The sequence below is a fragment of the Bison bison genome, unplaced genomic scaffold (genome assembly GCF_000754665.1).
Source record: "Bison bison bison isolate TAMUID 2011002044 unplaced genomic scaffold, Bison_UMD1.0 scf7180017864512, whole genome shotgun sequence".
NCBI lineage: Eukaryota > Metazoa > Chordata > Mammalia > Artiodactyla > Bovidae > Bison > Bison bison.
The window spans coordinates 1,657,844-1,680,009 of NW_011495066.1; the positions used below are offsets into that span (position 1 = coordinate 1,657,844).

At 47.2% G+C, this 22,166-nt stretch overlaps 1 protein-coding gene across 1 annotated transcript in view; it reads right to left on the minus strand.

Annotated features, from left to right (window-relative positions):
• Nucleotides 1–22,166, minus strand: part of KAL1 (Kallmann syndrome 1 sequence) — a 190,406-nt gene that overhangs the window by 23,518 nt on the left and 144,722 nt on the right. The window contains exons 7-8 of the mRNA XM_010829905.1: nt 12,768–12,973; nt 8,435–8,579 (exon numbers count right to left, since the gene is read on the minus strand). Coding sequence (XP_010828207.1) covers nt 8,435–8,579; nt 12,768–12,973 — 351 coding nt within the window. The remainder of the gene's footprint in view (nt 1–8,434; nt 8,580–12,767; nt 12,974–22,166) is intronic.

The window sequence follows — 22,166 nt, forward strand, 5'->3', positions numbered from 1 at the left end:
GGCTCCAGAATCACTGCAGATGGTGACTGCAGCCATGAAATTAAAAGACGCTTGCTCCTTGGAAGAAAAGCTATGACCAACCTAGACAGCATATTAAAAAGCAGAAACATTACTTTGCCAACAAAGGTCCGTCTAGTCAAGGCTATGGTTTTTCCAGTAGTCATGTATGGATGTGAGAGTTGGACTATAAAGAAAGCTGAGTGCTGAAGAATTGATACTTTTGAACTGTGGTGTTGGAGAAGACTCTGGAGGGTCCCTTGGACTGCAGGGAGATCCAACCAGTCCATTCTAAAGGAAATCAGTTTTGAATATTCATTGGAAGGACTGATGCTGAAGCTGAAACTCCAATCCTTTGGCCACCTGATGTGAAGAGCTGACTCATTGGAAAAGATCCTGATGCTGGGAAAGATGGAAGGCGGGAAGAGAAGGGGACGAGAGAGGATGAGATGGTTGGATGGCATCAGTGACTCGGTGGACTTGAGTTTGAGTGAACTCCGGGAGTTGGTGATGGGCAGGGAGGCCTGGCATGCTGCAGTCCAGGGGGTCGCAAAGAGTCAGACACAACTGAGTGACTAAACTGACTGATCTTCAAAGGTAGTAATGCCTAGGCGTGAAACCGGATTTATATATATGAAAAAAGAGAAGAAAAAAGGATATAACTCAGGAACAGCCAGATGGCAGAGCAGCACGGGATAGGGTGGGGAGAAGCGGGTGGGGCTTCCTGCTCCAGGGAGTCCCCCTCCCAGCATGCATTCACCAAGTCCAGAGCCCTCTGAATCCTGGCATCCGGGGTTTACAGAGGCTTCATTACATAGACATGATTGATTAAATTATTAGCCACCGATGACTGAACTGCACCTCCAGCCACTCTCTCTTCCTCAGAGGTGGTGGTAGGAAGTGGAGACAGAAAGTTCCAAGCTTCCAGTCACTGGTACGTTCCTCTCATGGCCACCCTGTCCTTCGGTGCTATCCAAAAAATCACCTCATTTCACATAAGAAAACACACCTTCATGGCTCTCACTGCTTAGGGAATTCCAAGAGTTTTGGAGCCGTGTGCCTGGAACGGGCCAACACCAATGTCATCTTTAAGTCACAACATCACAGCCTGTGAGAAGCCTTACATCCAAGTCTACAGACCCCAGCACAGCAAGCCTGGGGCCCAGAGTGGGGGCAGGGTCACAGGGAACCCACAAGACAGGCACCCAAACATGCCCCTTTCTGGATGCCACCGTGGGCTTACAGAATCCTGCTGCTTACACCTAAGGCATTTTTTAAAAAGAATTTAAGGTGTAATGGAATATTACTCAGCCATAAACAGGAATTAAACTCTGCCTTCTTCATAAACATGGAGGGACCTGGAGACTGCCATAGTGTGAAGGAAGTCAGAAAGACAAATACATTAATGCATGTATGTAGAATATAGAAAAATAGTGTAGATGAGCTTATTTGCAAAGCAGAGATAGAGACACACACATAGAGAACACACCCAAGGATACCAAGGGGGTTAAGAGTGGCGTGGGATGAATTGGGAGATAGCAATTTACACACATACACTAAACTAATGAGAACCTGACTCATTGGAAAAGACCCTGATGCTGGGAAGGATGGAAGGCAGGAGGAGAAGGGGACGGCAGAAGATGAGATACTTGGATGGCATCACCCATTCGATGGGCATGAGTTTGAGCAAGCTCTGGGAGTTGGTGATGGACAGGGAGGCCTGGCGTGCTGCAGTCCGTGGGGTCCCAAAGAATGGGACACGACTGAGTGACTGAACTGAAGGTGAATGAGAACCTACTGTATACCACAGAGAACTCTACTCAATGCTCTGTAGTGGTCTATATGAGAAGACATCTGAAAGAGAGGATACGTGTATACATATAACCGCCTGTGCTGTATAGCAGAAACTACCAACACTGTGAAATCAACTGCACTCCAATAAAAAGCTTTTTTTAGAAAGTTTAAGGCTTTTCACAAATCTTAAATTTTTCACAAGCTCATTTATGCATCTAATTCCTTAAATAACCTGTCCTGTTAAGAATTCACTGGCAGATAACCAAGACAGTCTAGACGGTTGTTAACCTCTCTGTGAATATTGTCGTCCTTCGGCCTGTTATATCCCATGGAAATGTTTAGTTTTCACTACCGATGTAAAAAAAGCGTATATATCTCAGGATTGAACGTCTGCTGCTTTACTGAATGATTTCAGGGTGAACACCCGTGGCCACGCCCCCACAAGAGGACACGCCCCCACACAGAGCACATGCCCCAGAGGACACGCCCCTACACAGAGGACACGCCCACAGAGGACACGCACACACAGAGGGGCACGCCCCCAGAGGACACGCCGACACATAGAGGACGCACAGTCCAACCTCAGCCCTGGGGGTCGTCCCTCCCTCTGAGTGTGTCCTCCATTTCCAGCAGGAAACAAAAATGGAATAAAAGCCATTTCTCCATATTCTGAAAAAGGATGAGGTCTGGTTTATACTCTTTAATAGTCCTGAAAGTGAAAGAGAACTGAGTGACTAGGCCATTTCTCCAGATGTTAGATGAACTCTGGAATATTCTTCCAGCTCCATGAGTCCACTACATCAAGCATTTGGAAACTGTCACCCCCGGAAATGTTCCTCCTGCCTCCCAAGAGAGCAAGTTACGTTTCTATTAAAGACAGGATTATGTCTTTCTTTCCTTCAAGGGGCCCTTTTATAAAACTGTGTGAACACGTACCCTTTGCTTTCATAGAAACGTTTATCATGAAAACGCCTAGTAGCCTGCAGCCCTGGAAAAACAGCATTCAAAAAGTAATTTATATGCTGACATTTACAGCACTGCTTCCTATAAAATATAATTTCCCTTGCTTAAACTGGAAAGTTGTAATGATTCTTTACTTCTGGTTGGTTCATGATGAAAACTCATTGTGTTCCTGTCACAGGCACACATTACTGTTTATGGGATTATACATCAACGTTGGGTTACAAAGCGTGTCCTGACACACACTCAGCTGTGTCCTGCCTAATCCTGTGTTAAGACAGTCTCTGCTGGAGGCCACCCTGAAACCCAAGTAACATGTATTATGACTGGTACTTTGCAGTATCACTTATTTTTTTTAAATTGTTCTGATCCTTCTGACAGGAATCAGTTAATCCTAGAATAAAGTGGCCTTTGGTAGGTTAAATATCATATCTCTTTCTTGGTTACGTAAAATGGTACACGCGTGCTCAGTCATGTCCAACTCTTTGAGACCTTATGGACTGTAGCCGAAAGTTATGACCAACCCTAGACAGCATATTAAAAAGCAGAGACATTACTTTGCCAACAAAAGTCCATCTGAGCAAAGCTGTGGTTTTTCCAGTAGTCATGTATGGATGTGAGAGTTGGACCTTAAGAAAGCTGAGAGCTGAAGAATTGATGCTTTTGAACTGTGATGTTGGAGGAGACTCTTGAGTGTCCTTTGGACTGCAAGGAGATACAACCAGTCCATCCTAAAGGAAATCAGTCCTGAGTGTTTATTGGAAGGACTGATGTTGAAGCTGAAACTTCAATACTTTGGCCACTCGATGCGAAGAGCTGACTCTTTTGGAAAGACCCTGATGCTGGGAAAGATTGAGGGTGGGAGGAGAAGGGGATGACAGAGGATGAAATGGTTGGATGGCATCACCGACTCAAGGGACATGAGTTTGGGTGGACTCCGGGAGTTGGTGATGGACAGGGAGGCTTGGCGTGCTGTGGTTCATGGGGTCACAAAGAGTCGGACACGACTGAGCTATTGAACTGAACTGAGCTGGACTGTAGCCCACCATGCTCCTCTGTTCATGGGATTCTCGGCTGTGGGCAGAAACGCATATTCAATTACAGGACTCATACGGCCCCTTCATGGATCGCAGCTATACCAGCCTCTAAGGGGGAAGGAACGCTGTTTATTGGGAAAACTGGAAGAACACCAAAAAGCCAACTTAACTTTGCACAAGACAGAAATCCCACCACCAGTAGAAGAAAAACTACCATCTCAGGAGAATCAGACGTTTAAAGGATTTTGGTTTGAGGAGAAATCAGTGAGTAGTAAGTTGGGGAAACAGGAAAGCGTGAGATGTGGGCATAAGTGAAGAGACGGCAGGAATACGTGATGGTCTTGAGAGGGGAAGAAATCTGTGATACTGGTTAATGTTTTCTAGAGACTGTTCTGACAGTCATCTATAAGACAGATATTGAAGAAAGGCTGGAAACCAATAATAATTAGGAGATAAATTGTATCAGGAAGGTGGCAATGGCCTGGACAGTGGGCAAGACCTGGACAGGTCCCCACGTCGCAGGTGAGGTTAGAACACCAGAGGACTTTGATTCCTCATGAAGTGGATTTCTGGAGAGAGGTAAACCGAGGCATAAAAAACGACCTCTCCTGACCTCAGGCTCGAACAGAAGGGCTGAGGGACAGGTGCTCTGAGGGTAGGGCCGTGGAGAGAAACAGCGGTGAAAGGATGAGATGATCGTGGTTTGGAGGATGGTCCATTTCACGAAGCTGTCAGCCATCCCAGTGGTGGTGCCGGGCAGGCAGCCAAACATACAGCTCTGGTTTCTGGGGGTGGGGGGGTGGGGGCATCAGGTTGTGGGGTGCCCAGGGTGGCCTTGGCACACGGATGGCAGGACACCCATGGGACTGGCTGTGATCTCCAAGGGGGGAAGCTCCCCCTGCTTCATTCCCCGCCCCCACCCTGTGCTGGTTCTCTGCACACACAGTGCTCTGTTCCAGTACTACACGTGTGCGGTGTGATGCCCGCTGCTCTGCAAGGCCCAGGAGAGGCCGGCAGGCTCAGTGCCTACTGCCGTGTCAGTCTGTCTGCCTCCACGACTCCCTGGCAGCTCTCTGCACCATGCATGGGCTAGTCTCTCTGTTATCCTGGCCACGTGTTTACAGAGTCCACATTGGGCTCTCGGAAGGCTGACATCAGGTGTGTCTAATGTGGTAACGTGTGCGCGAGTTCATGTTAATACATGAAAACCCTGTATTATATAGAATGCACAGAAATAGATGCATAGAGACTGTATAATGTGCACATACAATAGTCTACACTGTATATATATTCACATATATACTTTTTCCTTTGTATATGACATATTTGTTTATACTCTAGTGAGGTCTATGATAGTATCATATAGTAACTGTTCCCATAGTTAGACACAGATTGATGAATGAATTAAAGTGTGCAAGTCGCTCAGTCATGTCTGACTGTTTGCCACCCCATGGGCTATAGAGTCCATGGAATTCTCCAGGCCAGAATACTGGAGTGGGTAGCCTTTCCCTTCTCCAGGGGGATCTTGCCAATCCAGGGATTGAACCCAGGTCTCCTGCATTGCAGGTGGATTCTTTCCCAGCTGAGCCACCAGGGAAGCCCAAGAATACTGGATGAATGGATGTAGGATTGCATTTAAAGAAATTAATGAATGGTGGGTGCAGCCACTATGGAAAACAATATGAAAGTTCCTAAGAAAACTAAAAATAGGACTATTGTATGACCCAGCTACCCCATTTCTGGGCACGTATCCAGACAAAATTATAATCCAAAAAGATACACGCACCTCTACGTTCATTGCAGCCAACACATGTGAAACAACCCCAAGGCCCACCAAGAGAGGAAGGGATAAAGAAGGTGTGGTACATATAGACAATGGAATATTACTCAGCCGCGAAAAAGAATGAGACGATGCCATCTGCAGTGACATGGATGGGCCTAGCGATGATCATACTAAGCGCATTAAGTCTGACAGAGAAAGACTAATACTGTATGGTCTCACCTGTGGGATCTAAAGTGACGCCAATGAACTTACCTATGAAACAGAAACAGCCTCACAGATGTTGAGAACAGACTGGTGATTACCAAGGGGGCCAGCAATGGGGAGGGATGGAGTGGGAAGTTGGGGTTAGCAGATGTGAGCTTTGATATAGAGAACGGATAAGCAACAAGGTCCTATTGTGTATCACAGGGAACTATATTTAACATCCTGTGATAAACCATCATGGAGAAGAATATACTTTTTAAAATGTACATATATATACATAACTGAAATCACTTTGCTGTACAACAGAAAATTGCCACAACGTGGTCCATCAACTGCACTTCAATAAAAAAACTTCTTTTAAAAAATCAAGGAAGTTATTACATGCTCAGAAATGTTTCCATGAGAATTTTTACATAAAAGTTGTACTGTACCCAGACTGATACACAGAAATAGTGGACTTTTCAAATCCATCTAATCTCCCAAAGGACCCATTTCTGAAGTAGGGAGGAAGCTCTTGTTTCGAGAACTCTTTTGAAAAACACCATTTCAAGTGGACCTGCTCCTTTGGTTCCCCATTATCTTCCAGGTGGTACAAGATAATTAGGGCTTCCTACCCAAATGGCTCAGTCAGTGGTTAAAGCAGCCGCCTGCCAATGCAGGAGACACAGGTTCCATCCCTGGGTAGGGAAGATCCCCCGGAGAAGGAAATGGCAACCCGCTCCAATATTCTTGCCTGGAGAATCCCATGGACAGAGGAGTCCATGCGGGTTCGCAGAGTTGGACATGACTGAGCATGCACACAAGCTCAAGGAACATGGTTATGGACTATCCCTGCATCTAACTCAGAGGAGCCAGCCTCAGTTCAGTTCAGTTCAGTTCAGTCGCTCAGTCGTGTCCAACTCTTTGCGACCCCATGAACTGCAGCACACCAGGCCTCCCTGTGCATCACCAACTCCCAGAGTCCACCCAAACCCATGTCCATTGAGTCGGTGATGCCATCCAATCATCTCATCCTCTGTCGTCCACTTCTCCTCCTGTCCTCAATCTTTCCCAGCAACAGGGTCTTTTCAAATGAGTCAGCTCTTCGAATCAGGTGGCCAAAGTATTGGAGTTTCAGCTTCAACCTACTCTTTCCTAAATTCTAGATGCTTGTCACACCGTCCTGGTTGGACCCAGGCCTGGAGCCATGATGAAAGGCAGACCTCGTGAGCCTGGGGCAGCAACACTTGCGGAGATGCCTGTGGCCTCTCCCAGGCTGACCCTCCATCAGCCCGGCCCCAGGAGCCTCCCCACGGCCCTACCCGCCACTCCCCAGCTGTCGGCAAAAGCCAGAAACACCACAGCACCCAACATCTGGCTCAGAGACGAGGGTCTCATACGCCCTTCCTCTCACTGTGCTAAGTTCATGGTCACAGACGAGCTCGGTAACACTGGCGCCTAGGATGTGGGCGTGGGGTGACGTGGTCACTGCTGCCAGCGCGGTACTGGGTAGCCTTCTGCAGGAATTGTGACCACTGTGTGAAACCCACAAAGAAAGGGGTTGAAAGCCTCAAATGCATGTTGCATTTGAAGAGGGAATTAACAGTTTCTGAGAGTTTAGCTACAAGGATCCTTCTCGAAGACCCGTACGTGTGTGTGAGGACCCGATCGTGTGAACGCAAGCGTTTGCTGGAATGGGACACCTTCTTAAGTGTCCACTGTGACACCACAAGTATCTGTGAAACAGATAAAAGTCGTACAGAAAACTCCAAGGCAGGGCTTCCCTGGTGGCTCAGTGGTAAAGAATCCGCCTGCCAAAGCAGGAGACACGGGTTCGCTCCCCGGTCTGGGAAGATCCCACACGTCATGGAGCAGCTAAGCCCGGGTACCACAGCTAGTGAGCCCGTGTGTCCTAGAACCCGTGGTCTGTAACGAGGAAGCAGCTCAGTGAGAAGCCTGGGCACCATAACTAGGCAACAGTTCCTGCTTGCCGCTGCTAGAGAAAAGCCCTCACACAGCTATGAAGACCCAGCACAGACACATTAAAAAAAAACAAAACTATAAAGACATATTTGCATAAGGATCCTGAATCATGTCAATATTGGCATCTGCTGGGATGAGACACCTTTTCTTCTGAAGTTTCCATTAGAATAAGGACCCTGAATCATGTCAATATCAGCATCTGCTAGAATGGGACACCTTTTCTTCTGAAGTTTCTATTACAAGAAGGACCCCGAATCATGTCAATATCAGCATCTGCTAGAATGAGATACCTTTTCTGCTGAAGTTTCCATTAGAATAAGGACCCTGAATCATGTCAATATTAACATCAGCTAGAATGAGACACCATTTCTTCTGAAGTTTCCACTAGAATAAGGACCCTGAATCATGTCAATATCAGCATCTGCTAGAATGAGACACCTTTTCTTCCCAAGTTTCCGTTAGAATAAGGACCCTGAATCATGTCAATATTAGCATCTGCTAGTATGGGACATCTTTTCCTCTGAAGTTTCCATTATGATGCCAAAACACTGCACGCAGAATAGATGAAGACCGTGAGGAAGACACCAAGGTAACACTTGCACACATGCTGGTTCACAGGACACAGTCACACGCACGCTGGTAGGAAGACCTGCCCGGTGAAGACGGGAAGTGAGGGAAAGGAGCCGTGCACACTCACTGTTGTGGGCGACGTGCGCAGACGTGAACTGCAGGGACACCTTGGCGCTCTTGAGGCGCGTCTGACCCCAGTAGGTGATGGCTTGCAGCTCCACAGTGTAGTCGCAGCCCAGCTGCAGCGGCTCCAGGGTCACCGAGTTCTGGGACTGCAGGCGGAGGGGAGACGAGACTGCGTCAGAAGCCGCCCCGATCCTGAGCCTCCCGCCAGGGGTCCCCGGTCCTCAGGGAGCCCACCAGCTCCCACCTGACCTCTGCCAGGACTAAGATCACGGAACCTTCTACATCTTTAGCAAAGCCAGTCGTGCCGTGGATCCAAATAAATGTCACACAAAAGCATCTTTTTCTTTTTTTTGGAAACTGTGTCACTAACCCCATTATTGGATGCTCTGCAGTTATGTGATGATGAATAACTCACTCCTAGAACTCACAGTTCTAGGACTGTATGTGTGTTTGAATTCTGTGCCATTGGCAGGATGTGTGTGTGTGTGTGTGTGTGTGTGTGTGTGTGTGTATCCTGTGCCTTTTGTGGGATGTGTGTTTGTGTGCGTGTATCCTGTGCCTTTTGCAGAATGGGTGTGTGTGTTTGTGTGTGTATTCTGTGCCTTTTGTAGGATGGGTGTGTGTGTGTTTGTGTCTGTGTGTGTATCCTGTGCAATCTGCAGGGTATGTGTGAGTGTGTGTATTTTGTGCCCGTGCTAGGGCTGTGTGTGTGTGTGTGTGAATCGTGTGCCATTGGCAGGATATATGTGCGTCTCTGTGTGTGTGTCCCTCACTCCCTCCTGGACGGCAGCTCACAGAGACAATGAGAGCCCTTTATAACAGACTAGCAGAGAGTCACAGCAGCGCACTCCTGGAGAGACCCAGGGAACGGACATTCACTGTATTTCCGCAATGTGGATCCTCTGTCTTCTATGAGAAAATTTCCTCCGAAAGTTGTTAAGAAAAATCGACTTGACAGAATGCTTTTAAAAGTATGTTTTTATGGCTTGCAGGTATGATAATAAGGTCCCTTACAAGAACTGGGAATTGAGAGAAATAAGCTTGTGGTCTTAGAATTCAAACATCTGTCAAAAGATAGTACATGGGCAGTTCCGCGGTAGTACACTGGCCAGGATTTGGTGCTTTCAGTGTTGGGGCCAGGGTTCAATTCCCTGTGGAGGAACACATACAGCAAATGGAACAGGACACACACACGCACACACACACACACACACACAATGGAACAGGATACACACACACACCATGCACACACACACCCTGTAAATGGAACAGGATACACATGGCACAGGCTTCAAACAGACACACAACCCTAGAACTGTCAGAAAATACACACACACACGCACACACACACACAATGGAACAGGACACACACACCCCCCCGTGCAAATGACACAGGGTACATATACACACACATCCTGCAAATAGCACAGGATACACATGGCACAGGCTTCACACACACACACAATCCTAGAACTGGAACAAAACACACACACACACACACCCTGCAAATCACACAGGACACACACACACCCTTCAAATGGCACACGATTCAAACACACACAATCCTAGACCTGGCACAAAATACACATTCACACACATTCCCTGCAAACTGCACAGGATACACACACAAACACACACGCCCATCCTGCAAAAGGCACAGGATACACACACACACACACACACACACACACACATGCTGCCAATGGCACACGATTCAAAAACACACACACACGATCCTAGAACTGGCACAAAATACACACACACATACCCTGCAAACTGCACAGGATACACAGACAAGCACACACCCATTCTGCAAAGGGCACAGGATACACACACACAAACACATCCTGCCAGCAGCACATGATTCTAACACATACACAATCCTACAACTGGCATAAAACACACACACACACACACATATATCCTACAGATGGCACGGAATACACACACACATGCTTCAAATGGTTAAAGACACACACACAGACAGCAAATAGCACAAAATACACACAGACACACATCTTGCAAATGGCCCTAACACACACACACACTCATACACAAACATCCTGCAAAAGGCACAAGATTCACACACACAAATACACACATATCCTGCAAGTGATACAGGATACACACACACACACACACACCCTGCAAATGGTAGAGAATACACAGGCATACCCTGCAATGGTGAGGAAACACACACATATCTTACAAATGGCACAGCATACACACACACACACGCACACCCTGCAAATGGTAGAGAATACACAGGCATACCCTGCAATGGTGAGGAAACACACACACTCTGCAAATGGTGCAGGATACACACACACACACACACTGCAACTCACAGGACACACACACACAAACATCCTGCAAATGACACAGAACTCACACACACACACCCTGCAAATGGCATAGGATACACACACAGACATCCTGCAGATGCACAAAATACACACACACACACACACACACACATACACACACACACACAATCTCCTTTTAGTCTGCTGCTGCTAAGTTGCTTCAGTCATGTCTGACTCTGTGCGACCCTAGAGACGGCAGCCCGCCAGGCTCCTCTGTCCCTGGGATTCTCCAGGGAAGAACATGGAGCAGGTTGCCATTTCCTTCTCCAATGCATGAAAGGGAAAAGTGAGAGTGAAGTCGCTTAGTCATGTCCGACTCTTAGCGACCCCATGGACTGCAGCCTTCCAGGATCCTCTGTCCATGGGATTTTCCAGGCAAGAGGACTGGAGTGGGGTGCCATTGGGGCCACCTGATACCACAGGTACTATATATACATTATACGTACACTATACATGCATATATTTCATCATGTCACATTCTGATTTCCATTTCTGTGATTTCCCACCTTTATCTCCTTCGGCACTTCCTATGAGATGAGCACACATCATCAATTATCACTTGTTGCAGAGCTGTACGAAATAAAACCTGCAACTGTCAGAAAGTTTCTTATAAATAAAACAGCATTGCAGCTGGATATCAGTGATGTGTACTGGTAGAGACGTGTTTTACAATCCTCGATGGCACAAATACAGGAATGTTCATTTTAAAAAAATTGTTGCTGTCTTTTAAAAGCTCTTTTCAACATTAGTTTGTGCAATTCAATTGTATAAATTAGAGAGGAAGTTGTTCATTTATATTTTATAACAACAAGATAAAAAAGTGTGTGATAAAAAGACATTTTTTTAATACATTAAGCATATGTCACACCAGGCAGAATGTTCAGTGTTATGGAGATCTCATTGCAAGAAATGTTTTGGTGAAGATTTTATTTCTTGGTATGTGGACAATAAGCCATCCCACATCCTTTTAATCCAAGAGAAACATATATCGTCAAACATACATCTTGTAAACTGTGTGCAGTTCTAGCAATGACATTACAGATAGGAGCACCTTACAATACACAACAGAAAAAGTAAAAACTTTTAACTCCTCAATTCAGAAGGATCGCTTAAAAAAAAAAGCAAACCTTAATATCAAGGATATTTTGAATTGTACCATTTTCAGTGGCTAGACATAGCATATTAAAAAGCAGAGATATTACTTTGCCAGCAAAGGTCCGTCTAGTCAAGGCTATGGTTTTTCCAGTGGTCATGTATGGATGTGAGAGTTGGACTGTGAAGAAGGCTGAGCGCCAAAGAATTGATGCTTTTGAACTGTGGTGTTGGAGAAGACTCTAGCGAGTCTCTTGGACTGCAAGGAGATTCAACCAGTCCATCCTAAAGGAGACCAATCCTGGGTGTTCTTTGGAAGGACTGATGGTGAGGCTGAAACTCCAATACTTTGGCCACCTGATGCAAAGAGTTGACTCACTGGAAAAGACCCCGATGCTGGGAGGGATTGGGGGCAGGAGGAGAAGGGGACGACAGAGGATGAGATGGCTGGATGGCATCACTGACTTGATGTCCATGAGTTTGGGTGAACCCCGGGAGTTGGTGATGGACAGGGAGGCCTGGCATGCTGCCTTTCATGGGGTCGCAAAGAGTTGGACATGACTGAGTGACTGAACTGAACTGAGACAGGTAAGATGGACATCATTCCAGTCCCTTTGATTTCTAGAGTTTGTGCTGGCCCTTTGGATATGAGTAAGTCAACAGACGACATTCAAGCGTTCTCAGCCTGAAATGTCCGAGGCTGATTGGCTGGTGTGGTCCTCTGATCACAGACTCTCCTTGGCCAGAGGGAAGCGATGGGAATTCATTCCTCATCCACCCCTCTTCTGGGCTCATTGGAGGCTGCTCTTAAATGGGGCACCTTGAGTTCAACGCCCCCACGAGACACCAGGCCCCCTCCCCAGAATGAGCACTTACCCCATCTGTGGTCTTCCTCCTCTTCTTCTTGGTCGGCACAAGGGACTTGCCGTTGACTGTCCAGCTCCAGAAGACTTTGTAGTGGTGCACCGGGATGTCTGGTTCCTCGGGGACATCCCACGCGATGGTCACAGCCACGCTTCCGTCACTGTGGACGGTGGAGTTCACCAGCCGGAGGTTGGCTGGGGCCGGGGGTGCAGATGGATCTGAAATCGCAGGAGACAGACTTCAGTTTTGAGGATGACCACAAATGCACCATCGACTCCATGGATAGGAGTTTGAGCAAACTCTGTGAGACCGTGAAGGACAGGGGAGCGTGGCATGCTGCCATCTGTGGGGTCGCAGAGAGTCAGACTCGACTGAGCGACTGAACAACAACCACGGAAGTGCCATTTCTGCTCATGTGACGACTACAGGGTCAATGCAGGAACACTGCCCTTTATATGTAGGATACTTGAAAACAAGCACTTCAGTTCAGTTGCTCAGTCATGTCCAACTCTTCGCGACCCCACGGACTGCAGCACGCCAGGCCTCCGTGTCCATTACCAACTCCCGGAGTTTACCCAAACTCATGTCCATCGAGTGGATGATGCCATCCAAGCATCTCATCCTCTTTCGTCCCCTTCTCCTCCTGCTTTCAATCTTTCCCAGCATTCAGAAACACTTTTTCAGCCTCAAATTGAAATACAGTCTACAGAAAAGTAGTCAAAGTGAAAATTGCTCAGTAGTGTCTGACTCTTTGCAACCCTATATTCTCCAGGCCAGAGTGGGTAGCCTTTCCCGTCTCCAGGGGATCTTCCAAACACAGAGATTGAACCGGGGTCTCCTGCATTGTAGGCAGATTCTTTACCAACGGAGCCACCAGGGAAGTCCACAGAATGGTAAGACACGTGCGTTTGGACCATGTTTGTAATCTAGACAGTTTCATACCACAGCAACCCTGCCCAATTTTCACTGTCCTGAAACTGACAAAATTCTGTAAAACACCGTCAAATTCCATTTAGGTAGGGTGACGTTAAACACGTCAGCAATGGTGAAACACCTGTGAAAATTCTGAAAAGAGAAAACAGAAATCCGGGGCCAGCTCATACAAATAAGTGTTCATCTGAGTGGACCTGGAGCTGAACATCCTTGAGTCCAAAGTTTAGAGCCACATGGAGACATCAGCAAAAACAAACCATTTTTTTTTTTCATCCACATTACAAATGGGATGACAGATGGCTAATATGTTTGTCATTTCACCGTTTCTCGTTTGTTGCATAAACCGAGACCTTCTCAGCCGTTGAGAGAGACCAGGTCCTGGAACACCCCCCCGGCCCCCGCCCCCAACAAATCTCCATTTGAGATATGTATACGAGAATGACTAAGCATGTGTGAACTTGGGGGTCTTTCCCTCATTTTTTGCCACGTGTGTATGTGCACACTCAGTCACTTCAGTCGTGTCTGACTCTTTGTCACCCTATAGACTGTAGCCCGCCAGGCTCCTCTGTCCATGGGATTCTCCAGGCAAGGATACTGGAGCGGGTAGCCTTTTCCTTCTCCAGGGGATCTTCCAGACCCAGGGATCAAACCCGAGTCGCTTATGTGTCTCCTGCATTTAAAGGTGGGTTCTTTACCACTAGCGCCACCTGGGAAGCCCCAGAAATTGAGCAACTATAGATGCCGCTCACCACAAAGGACTTCCAGATGGTTTTGCATCAAGACGCCTGCCCAATAGTTCTAACACCATCTGCATCAGAGGAGCAAAGACGCAAACTCGATATACACACAGAAGACTGGGCGAAAATACCCGTGTTTTTATTCTCAGGATGCTTTGCATTTTTGGAATGATGGAAACATGAATTATTGTTTTCTTAAATCTGTTGCTTTCCTGTATGATAGCTAAGTTCTGGAGGTTTGTGGGCTATTATTATTTTTTTTTTAAGTTTTGTAATTGCGTTTCTAGGCTAATCACTAATCCAAAGCACATTATATGATTTTTTTTGTGACCAAGTGGTTTACAAACAATCAACATTAGGAACCCTCCAGGAGCGCCCAAGACTTATGCTGAGATAATGCGCTTTCAGTGAGTCCTGGGAGGGCCCAGAAATATATTCATGTGGAATATGTTTTATATAAAATAACTGTTGTTGTTTAGTCGCTCAGCCATGTCTGACTCTCTGCAACCCCAAGGACTGTAGCCCGCCAGGCTCCTCTGTCCATGGGATTCTCCAGGCAAGAATACTGGAGTGGGTTGCCATTCCCTTCTCCAGGGGAATATTCCTGACCCAACCGAACCTGTGTCTCCTGCCTGGGCAGACAGATTCTTTACCACTGAGCCAGTTGGGAGCCTACTTTGCCAACACCAGAGTCTTGGCCCCTCCAGCACCTACTCCCCACCACAGACACCCCATCTCAGGAAATGCACAGTCCTCCTTCCCACGGCTCCTTCCCCAAACTTCGAGGCTGTATCCTTCCTGAGGTCTCACTGAACAGCTCCTGTGGGCATATCAATACTACAGAGTCTATCTGGAATCCCACTGTCTCTATCAGAATAACACCCTGGGCCCATTTCACCTTCCTCTCTCCCTGATTATTGGGAAGGCCTGTCTGAGTCTTTCTCAGTATGGCAGCTGGTGAATCGTTTTTTTTGTTTTTTTTTTTTTTTCTGGCTTCTGGTAGCTCGGCTGGTAAAGAATCCACCTGCAATGCAGGAGACCTCGATTCAATTCCTGGGTTGGGAAGATCCGCTGGAGAAGGGATAGGCTTACCTACTCCAGTATTCTTGAGCTTCCCTGGTGACTCAGACACTAAGGAATCCACCTGCAATGTGGGAGACCTCAGTTCAATCCCCAGGTCAGTAAGATGCCCTGGAGAAGGGAATGGCTACCCACTCCAGTATGCTGTTATTTTTGTTTATGTTTCATTTTATTTTGCTTTTAAATTTATTAGTATTTCTTTGGCCATGCCGGGTCTTCATTCCAGCAGGTGGTATCTTTAGCTGGCACATGGGAACTCTTGCTTGTGGCAGGTGGTACCCAGTTCCCCAAGCGGGATTGAACCTGGGTCCCCTGTGTTGGGAACACAGAGTCCTAGCTACTGGACCACCAGGGAAGTCCCAGCTGGTGATTCTTCATGACATGAGTTCAGGAGCTCTCACTGCCCACCCCTCACCAAAAAAGAGCTGGCAGTCTCCCCAAAGCCTTGTGCCTTCCTTCCATGCATAACATCCTGAGTCTGCTCTCCTGTCCCTGCTCCTCCTGCTGTTCTGGCCACGCTGGTTCCCAGGTTACTTCTTGGATATGAAACCAAGAGCTACCGAGGCTCTTCCAATGGTCACTGAGCCTCAACACCTCCCCCCAGGGAGTCCTGACCTGACTGTTCACCTACTGCGGGTTGACCAGATGTCTCGCTATCCAAGTCCGTTATATGTGTTTTCCTCCTCTTACTGGCAGAATATTGTCACCATTTCCTCCTGCCTTCGTGTTCTCTGAGGCCCTTAGAACCAAATCTGTGGCGTGATTCACTCCTAAACCTACGGCAAGTCACTGCAGATCCTTCTCAGAGGAAGCTAGTCTTCAAGCTCATCACTGCTTCGAAGCAAAAGAAAAATTAAAACGTGTAAGGATAATCACAGGCATTCACATTTTCAATGATGCACCTGGATGTCCATGTGCTGAAAATACACGGTTATACTTCCAGAAATCCGAAGTTCACAGGAAGAGAGCAAAATCATCTACATTTCTAAAGAAAATTCCCAGTTTAGGAAAGTCAACTGGTGGTGTTTCATCATTTCCTTAATCTACTTCATTCATTCTATCATTACTCACCGCCCTGGAAAAATATCTCATGCCTTACATGTGATTGCAATAGTCCAGGATAACATCACCTAGTTTGTGAAACAGGAGACAACCTAACTGATGAAACAGCACCTTTAAATAATGCCTTTAAATAAACTGATAGTATTTGGCTCAAATTTTCTTCCCTGGTGGCTCAAAGAGTAAAGAATCTGCCTGCAATGCGGGAGACCTGGGTCTGATCCCTGGGTAAGGAATATCCCTCTGGAGAAGGGAATTAACCCACTCCAGTATTCTTGCCTGGAGAATCCCATGGACAGAGGAGCCTGGTGGGCTACAGTCCATGGGGTCGCAAAGAGCTGGACACGACTGAGTGGCTAATTCTTTCACTTTCACATTTTCTTAAACATAAGGCCCATTTCAGTGTTCAGAATACCAAGATGGCATATTCCCATAACGAAGATAAGACACTCCAATCTCTTCCTTCCCTCCGCCCCCAAATAATCACTTTAAAATTACAGAGCCAAGAGGGAATAGCAGAGACGATGTGTTTATCAGCCCCAATTAGTCTCTGTAAACCAGCTTTTTGTTTATCTGTTTAGTCACGGAAGACCTCAGATGAGTCTGTCCAACCTGTCTAAGCTGAAGGATCTCAATCAGTCCCAACAAATCCCCACACTGCAGCCATCCATGGCCTTGTGAAGTGGTTCCCTACATTGTGAAATGAAGTATATTTACTTTGTTGAGAGGTACAAAATCTTTTCTTTCAATTTACATAATGTTTCGATTATACGAAAACTTTGAAATGCAGTTGGAAGTTTGTGGAAAACAATTATATGCATATAGCTGACACCACATTATGATAAAGCCTCAAAGGATTCTATAAGCTACTTGTTTGGTCTTTTTGTTTGTTTGTTTTCTAAACTGGTAAGGATCTTTCAATCTTTTAACCCATAGGGTTGAATAGGTGAAGTGGCCTGCCCGAGGTCATTCAGGTAACTGGTGGCAATCAGAAGTGAGAAAGACAGGGAGGGGAGACAGAGGGGCTGAGATTCTCACACTTCTGCTCGTCTTCATTTATTAATCTGTAATAATGTTATGGTTCCTGGAGGAATGGTTGGGGAAGGGGTAGTTAGGGAGTTTGGGATGGACATGGACACGCTGCTGTATTTAACATGGAGAACCAACAAGGACCTGCTGGACAGCACAGGAAACTCTGCTCAATACTCTGTAATAACCTTATGGTCACCAGGGGGAAGGATGGGGGAAGGGATAGTTAGGGAGTTTGGGATGGACATGGACACACTGCTGTATTTAACATGGAGAACCAGCAAGGACCTGCTGGACAGCACAGGGAACTCTGCTCAATACTCTGTAATAACCTTATGGTCACCAGGGGGAAGGATGGGGGAAGGGATAGTTAGGGAGTTTGGGATGGACATGGACACACTGCTGTATTTAACATGGAGAACCAACAAGGACCTGCTGGACAGCACAGGGAACTCTGCTCAATGTCATGTGGCAGCCTGGATGGGAGGGGAGTTTGGGGGAGAATGGATCCATGTACATGTACGGCTGAGTCTCTTCACTATCTAGCTGAAACTATCACAATATTGTTAATAAGCTCTACCCCAATACAAACTAAAAAGTGCTTTTTTAAAAGAGCAGCCATAGACTCATTACAAAAGACCCCAATGCTGGGAAAGATTGAAGGCAGGAGGAGAAGGCAGTGACAGAGAATGAGATGGTTGGATGGCTTCCTGACTCAACAGACGTGAGTTTGAGCAAAGTCCACGAAACAGTGCAGGACAGGGAAGCCTGGCGTGCTGCAGCCCATGGGGTCGCAAACAGCTGGACACAACTGAATGACGGGACAAAAACAACAAAAAAAATTGACAACACAGCAACAAATGAGCGTGGCTCTGTGCTAATGAAACGCTATTTGCAGAAACAAGGAGCAGGCCAAACATGGCCCATGGGCCACAGAGTGCCAACCCCGAGTCAGTCTTTCTAAAGCCGTGACACCATTTAGTCTCTGGAACTGGACATAAAAGTGTTAGTCGCTCAGTCATGTCCAATTCTTTGCAACCCCGTAGACTGTAGCCCCCCAGGCTCCTCTGTCCATGGGATTCTCCAGGCAAGAACACTGGAGTGGGCTGCCATTTCCTTCTCCAAGGGATCTTCCCAACCCAGGGATCAAACCCAGGGTCTCATAAGTGGTGCTTATTTCTAATGAGCTTATGGCTGTATTTTGTTTTTGAAATGTTGGCACCGTGTTCCCATTTTACAGATGAGGAAACTGAGGATCAGCGTTTCATTCACTAGTTGGGGAGTGTAGCATGAGAGGGCCAGAGTCACATCACAAGATGAGAGTTTTCTTGAGGCTTACATGAGAGCATTTCCCCCTATCCCACTTCTCTTTCTGCCTCACCCAGTCCCTCTTTACAACCTTCCCAGTCGTCTACAGAAACCCATCTCACGGGGCAGGAAGCAAACACACCCTCAGAGATGAATGGAACAGGAAGGCCATGTTAGCTCCTTTTACAATCTGCGTGATTTCCAGGGCAAGATATATTCAGTATTTAGCAGGACTATCCAAATTCAGCCTTGAAAACAGTTCCTTTATTAACAACTCTATGTAGTGCTTTTGGAAAAGGAAGATGGAACACCTGGATTTCAGAAGAAAGATTTATGGTTTCCTCTCTGAACCTTCATGATTAATTCCACGCGCAAAAAGTAACAGGCACAATGATGGAACAATCCAGGGCCTATGATGCAGAAAATGCCAAATGAAACCACTTGTCACCCCTGGAGAAATGCAGGTCTGTTATCGCACTGACATGAAACCCCATGAGAAAGGAGCCCTTGCTCTGTCCTGCCCGGGGAGAAAAGCCATCATCTGTGAGGCAGGCACCTCAAGGTGTCCCGACAATGCTAATGGTTACATACAGAAACCCACCTCCACATTTGCACAGAAAGCCAGCGTGCAAATTGCAACAAAGAGAGAGACCTTTAGATGGCCATACTGCAGAAGGCAAGCTTCATATAATATCTCTTACATGTGGAACCTAAAGAATTGATGCTTTCAAATTGTGGTGCTAGAGAAGACTCTTGAGAGTCCCTTGGACCGAAAGGAGATCAAACCAGTCCATCCTAAAGGAAATCAACTCTGATTATTCATTGGAAGGACTGATGCTGAAGCGGAAGCTTCAATACTTTGGCCCCTTGATATGAGGAGCCGACTCATTAGAAAAGAGCCTGATGATGGGAAAGATCGAAGGCAGGAGGAGAAGGGGACAACAGAGGATGAGATGGTTGGATGGCATCACTGATGGAATGGACATGAGTTTAAGCAAACAGTAGGAGATGGTGATGGACAGGGAGGCCTAGCGTGGTGCAGTCCATGGAGTCACAAATAGATGGACACGACTTAGCGACTGAGCAACAACCACAACCCTTAGCTGCATCCTACATGAATCAGCTTCAGCTGCTTAGCGGGCCTGTGTCTTCAGTGAAGACACTAGTACCTACCACGAATTCTAGGCGTGTGTTTTTTGCTTCAGACGTGCACTCTGCAATGCTGAATGCTGGGCACATTTGTCAAACCAAGAAACAGAATGCTTTAATGGTGAGTGTGGGGATTGCCCAAACGGTGCACCTTCATTCAACGAAAGACCATTCCAACTGACAGACACAGGGCTAATCCAAGACCTGAGCAGTGCTCAAATACGCAGGAAGGGCTGGGGTGACGTGGCTCTGCTGTCTCCCCGGGATACATGCCTCTCTGGAGGGTGGCAGCCACGGTCACGGGACCTCTGCCCAGGTCCCGCCGAGCTCCAAAGGGGATTTGTCCTGTGCAACGCAGAGGCTGGGCACTGCTGTGCCTCGTGTGTGCACAAGCCGTGGTGATCGGAGAGTGCCAGACCACAGGCAGGCAGGGGCCAGTGGGAACACGGTGTGACCACACACACCTGGACCACGTGTGAACTGGGAAAATCAAGGCGGAGACTTCCTGAGCCCCGCTCGGATCCTCGCCTCTGAACCCACCACTGACTATATTCACGTGGCCTCTCTAGATCATCGGACCACAGGGAGACAGGCCTCATTCGAGAAAGGTCTCACGTTTCTGTTTGCTATTTCTCTTTCCAGCTTGCTTAGTGTATTCACCTAGGAGCGGGGTGTGTGGGATATACCTTTCTTAAAAGGGCCTTTTAAAAGAAAGAGTTAAAAAAAAAATAATCTACAACACAGGGGACTTCCCCAGTGATCCAGAGGCTAAGACTCCACACGCCTGGTGCAGGGGACCTGGGTTCAATCTCTGGTCAGGGAACTGGACCCCACAGGGCACAGTGAAGACTGAAGGGTCCACCTGTCACAGCTAAGACCTAGTGCAGGCAATTAAAAAGAAAAAAAGTCTGCAGTAAACACTGGAACGGCATCCAAATATTTAAATTATTTTGGCTGCAAATTTTCCACGTGAGACCTGTGATTATCTCGGTAAAGGTGTGGCAATATCATTCTAGCAACATATAGACAGACTAGCTGACACTTATAAGAGCGTGTGTGGGCTCAGTCACGTCTGGCACTTTTGCGACCCCACGGACTGTAGCCCACCAGGCTCCTCTGTCCATGGGATTCTCCAGGCAAGAATACTGCGTTGGGTTGCCATTTCCTCCTCCGGGGCATCTTTCCATCCCAGGGATCGAACCTGCATCTTCTGCATTGGCGGGCGGGTCCTTTACCACGGAGCCACCTGGACATCCTAAATGGAAAGGAATTGCAATTTATAGCAGCCAGTGCAAACCTTCCCATCTTGAAAGACAGGACGGATGTTACACGCCTCACATTATTCATTAACATCACAATGCCTGCCTAAACGGAGGTGGAGTGACCTCCTGTGGACGACGATACCTGCTGATTAGTCAGTGAATAACCTCACTCATCTTCCGTGAAAACGGACCTTGCTGATTAGCCAGGCTGACGTCTCATTAATTCAGAACGCGCAAGACAACTGGAGAAATAAACACAGAGCTGTTCTCAATATCCAGCCCAATCATGCCCTTGCAGAATCACAGCCTAAACCAACCACAAGTGGAAAACTGAGTATCCATCACACCCACAGAGGTTTTAGAACAGCAGTGAAATGAGAAGGGAAGAAAGCGACAGCCACGACACAGTAACTCAGGACGGATTTAAACTCCGCCTGCTGTGAAACAGGAGGTGAATGACACGCATCAGAGCCACTCTTTTCAAGAAACCTGCATCATCTGATGTGGCAAACACGAAAGCCTTCTCTCCAAAAAAATTTAAAGTGAATGGTGCTTGATGCATAAGACGTGGAGAGACCCAGGCAGTGGAAGATGATTCTAGAGAACGGCCTGTTCCAAGCTGAGAAAACATCATCGTGATGACAGTTTCCGGAGCCTCACAGAGGTCAAATCCCAGGGATCCTCCCAGCCGTGAATTCATGCAGCTCCTTCAGAGGCATCTGGTCCCATTCGCTCAGCACAGCAAAGCCACGTGCTGGCCAAACACACCCATACAAGCCTGGAGACACCACGGATGTGTCCCCCACCCCCCTGACCTTCCATCGCGAGGTGGGTGGGTCGGCGGGCGGGCGTGC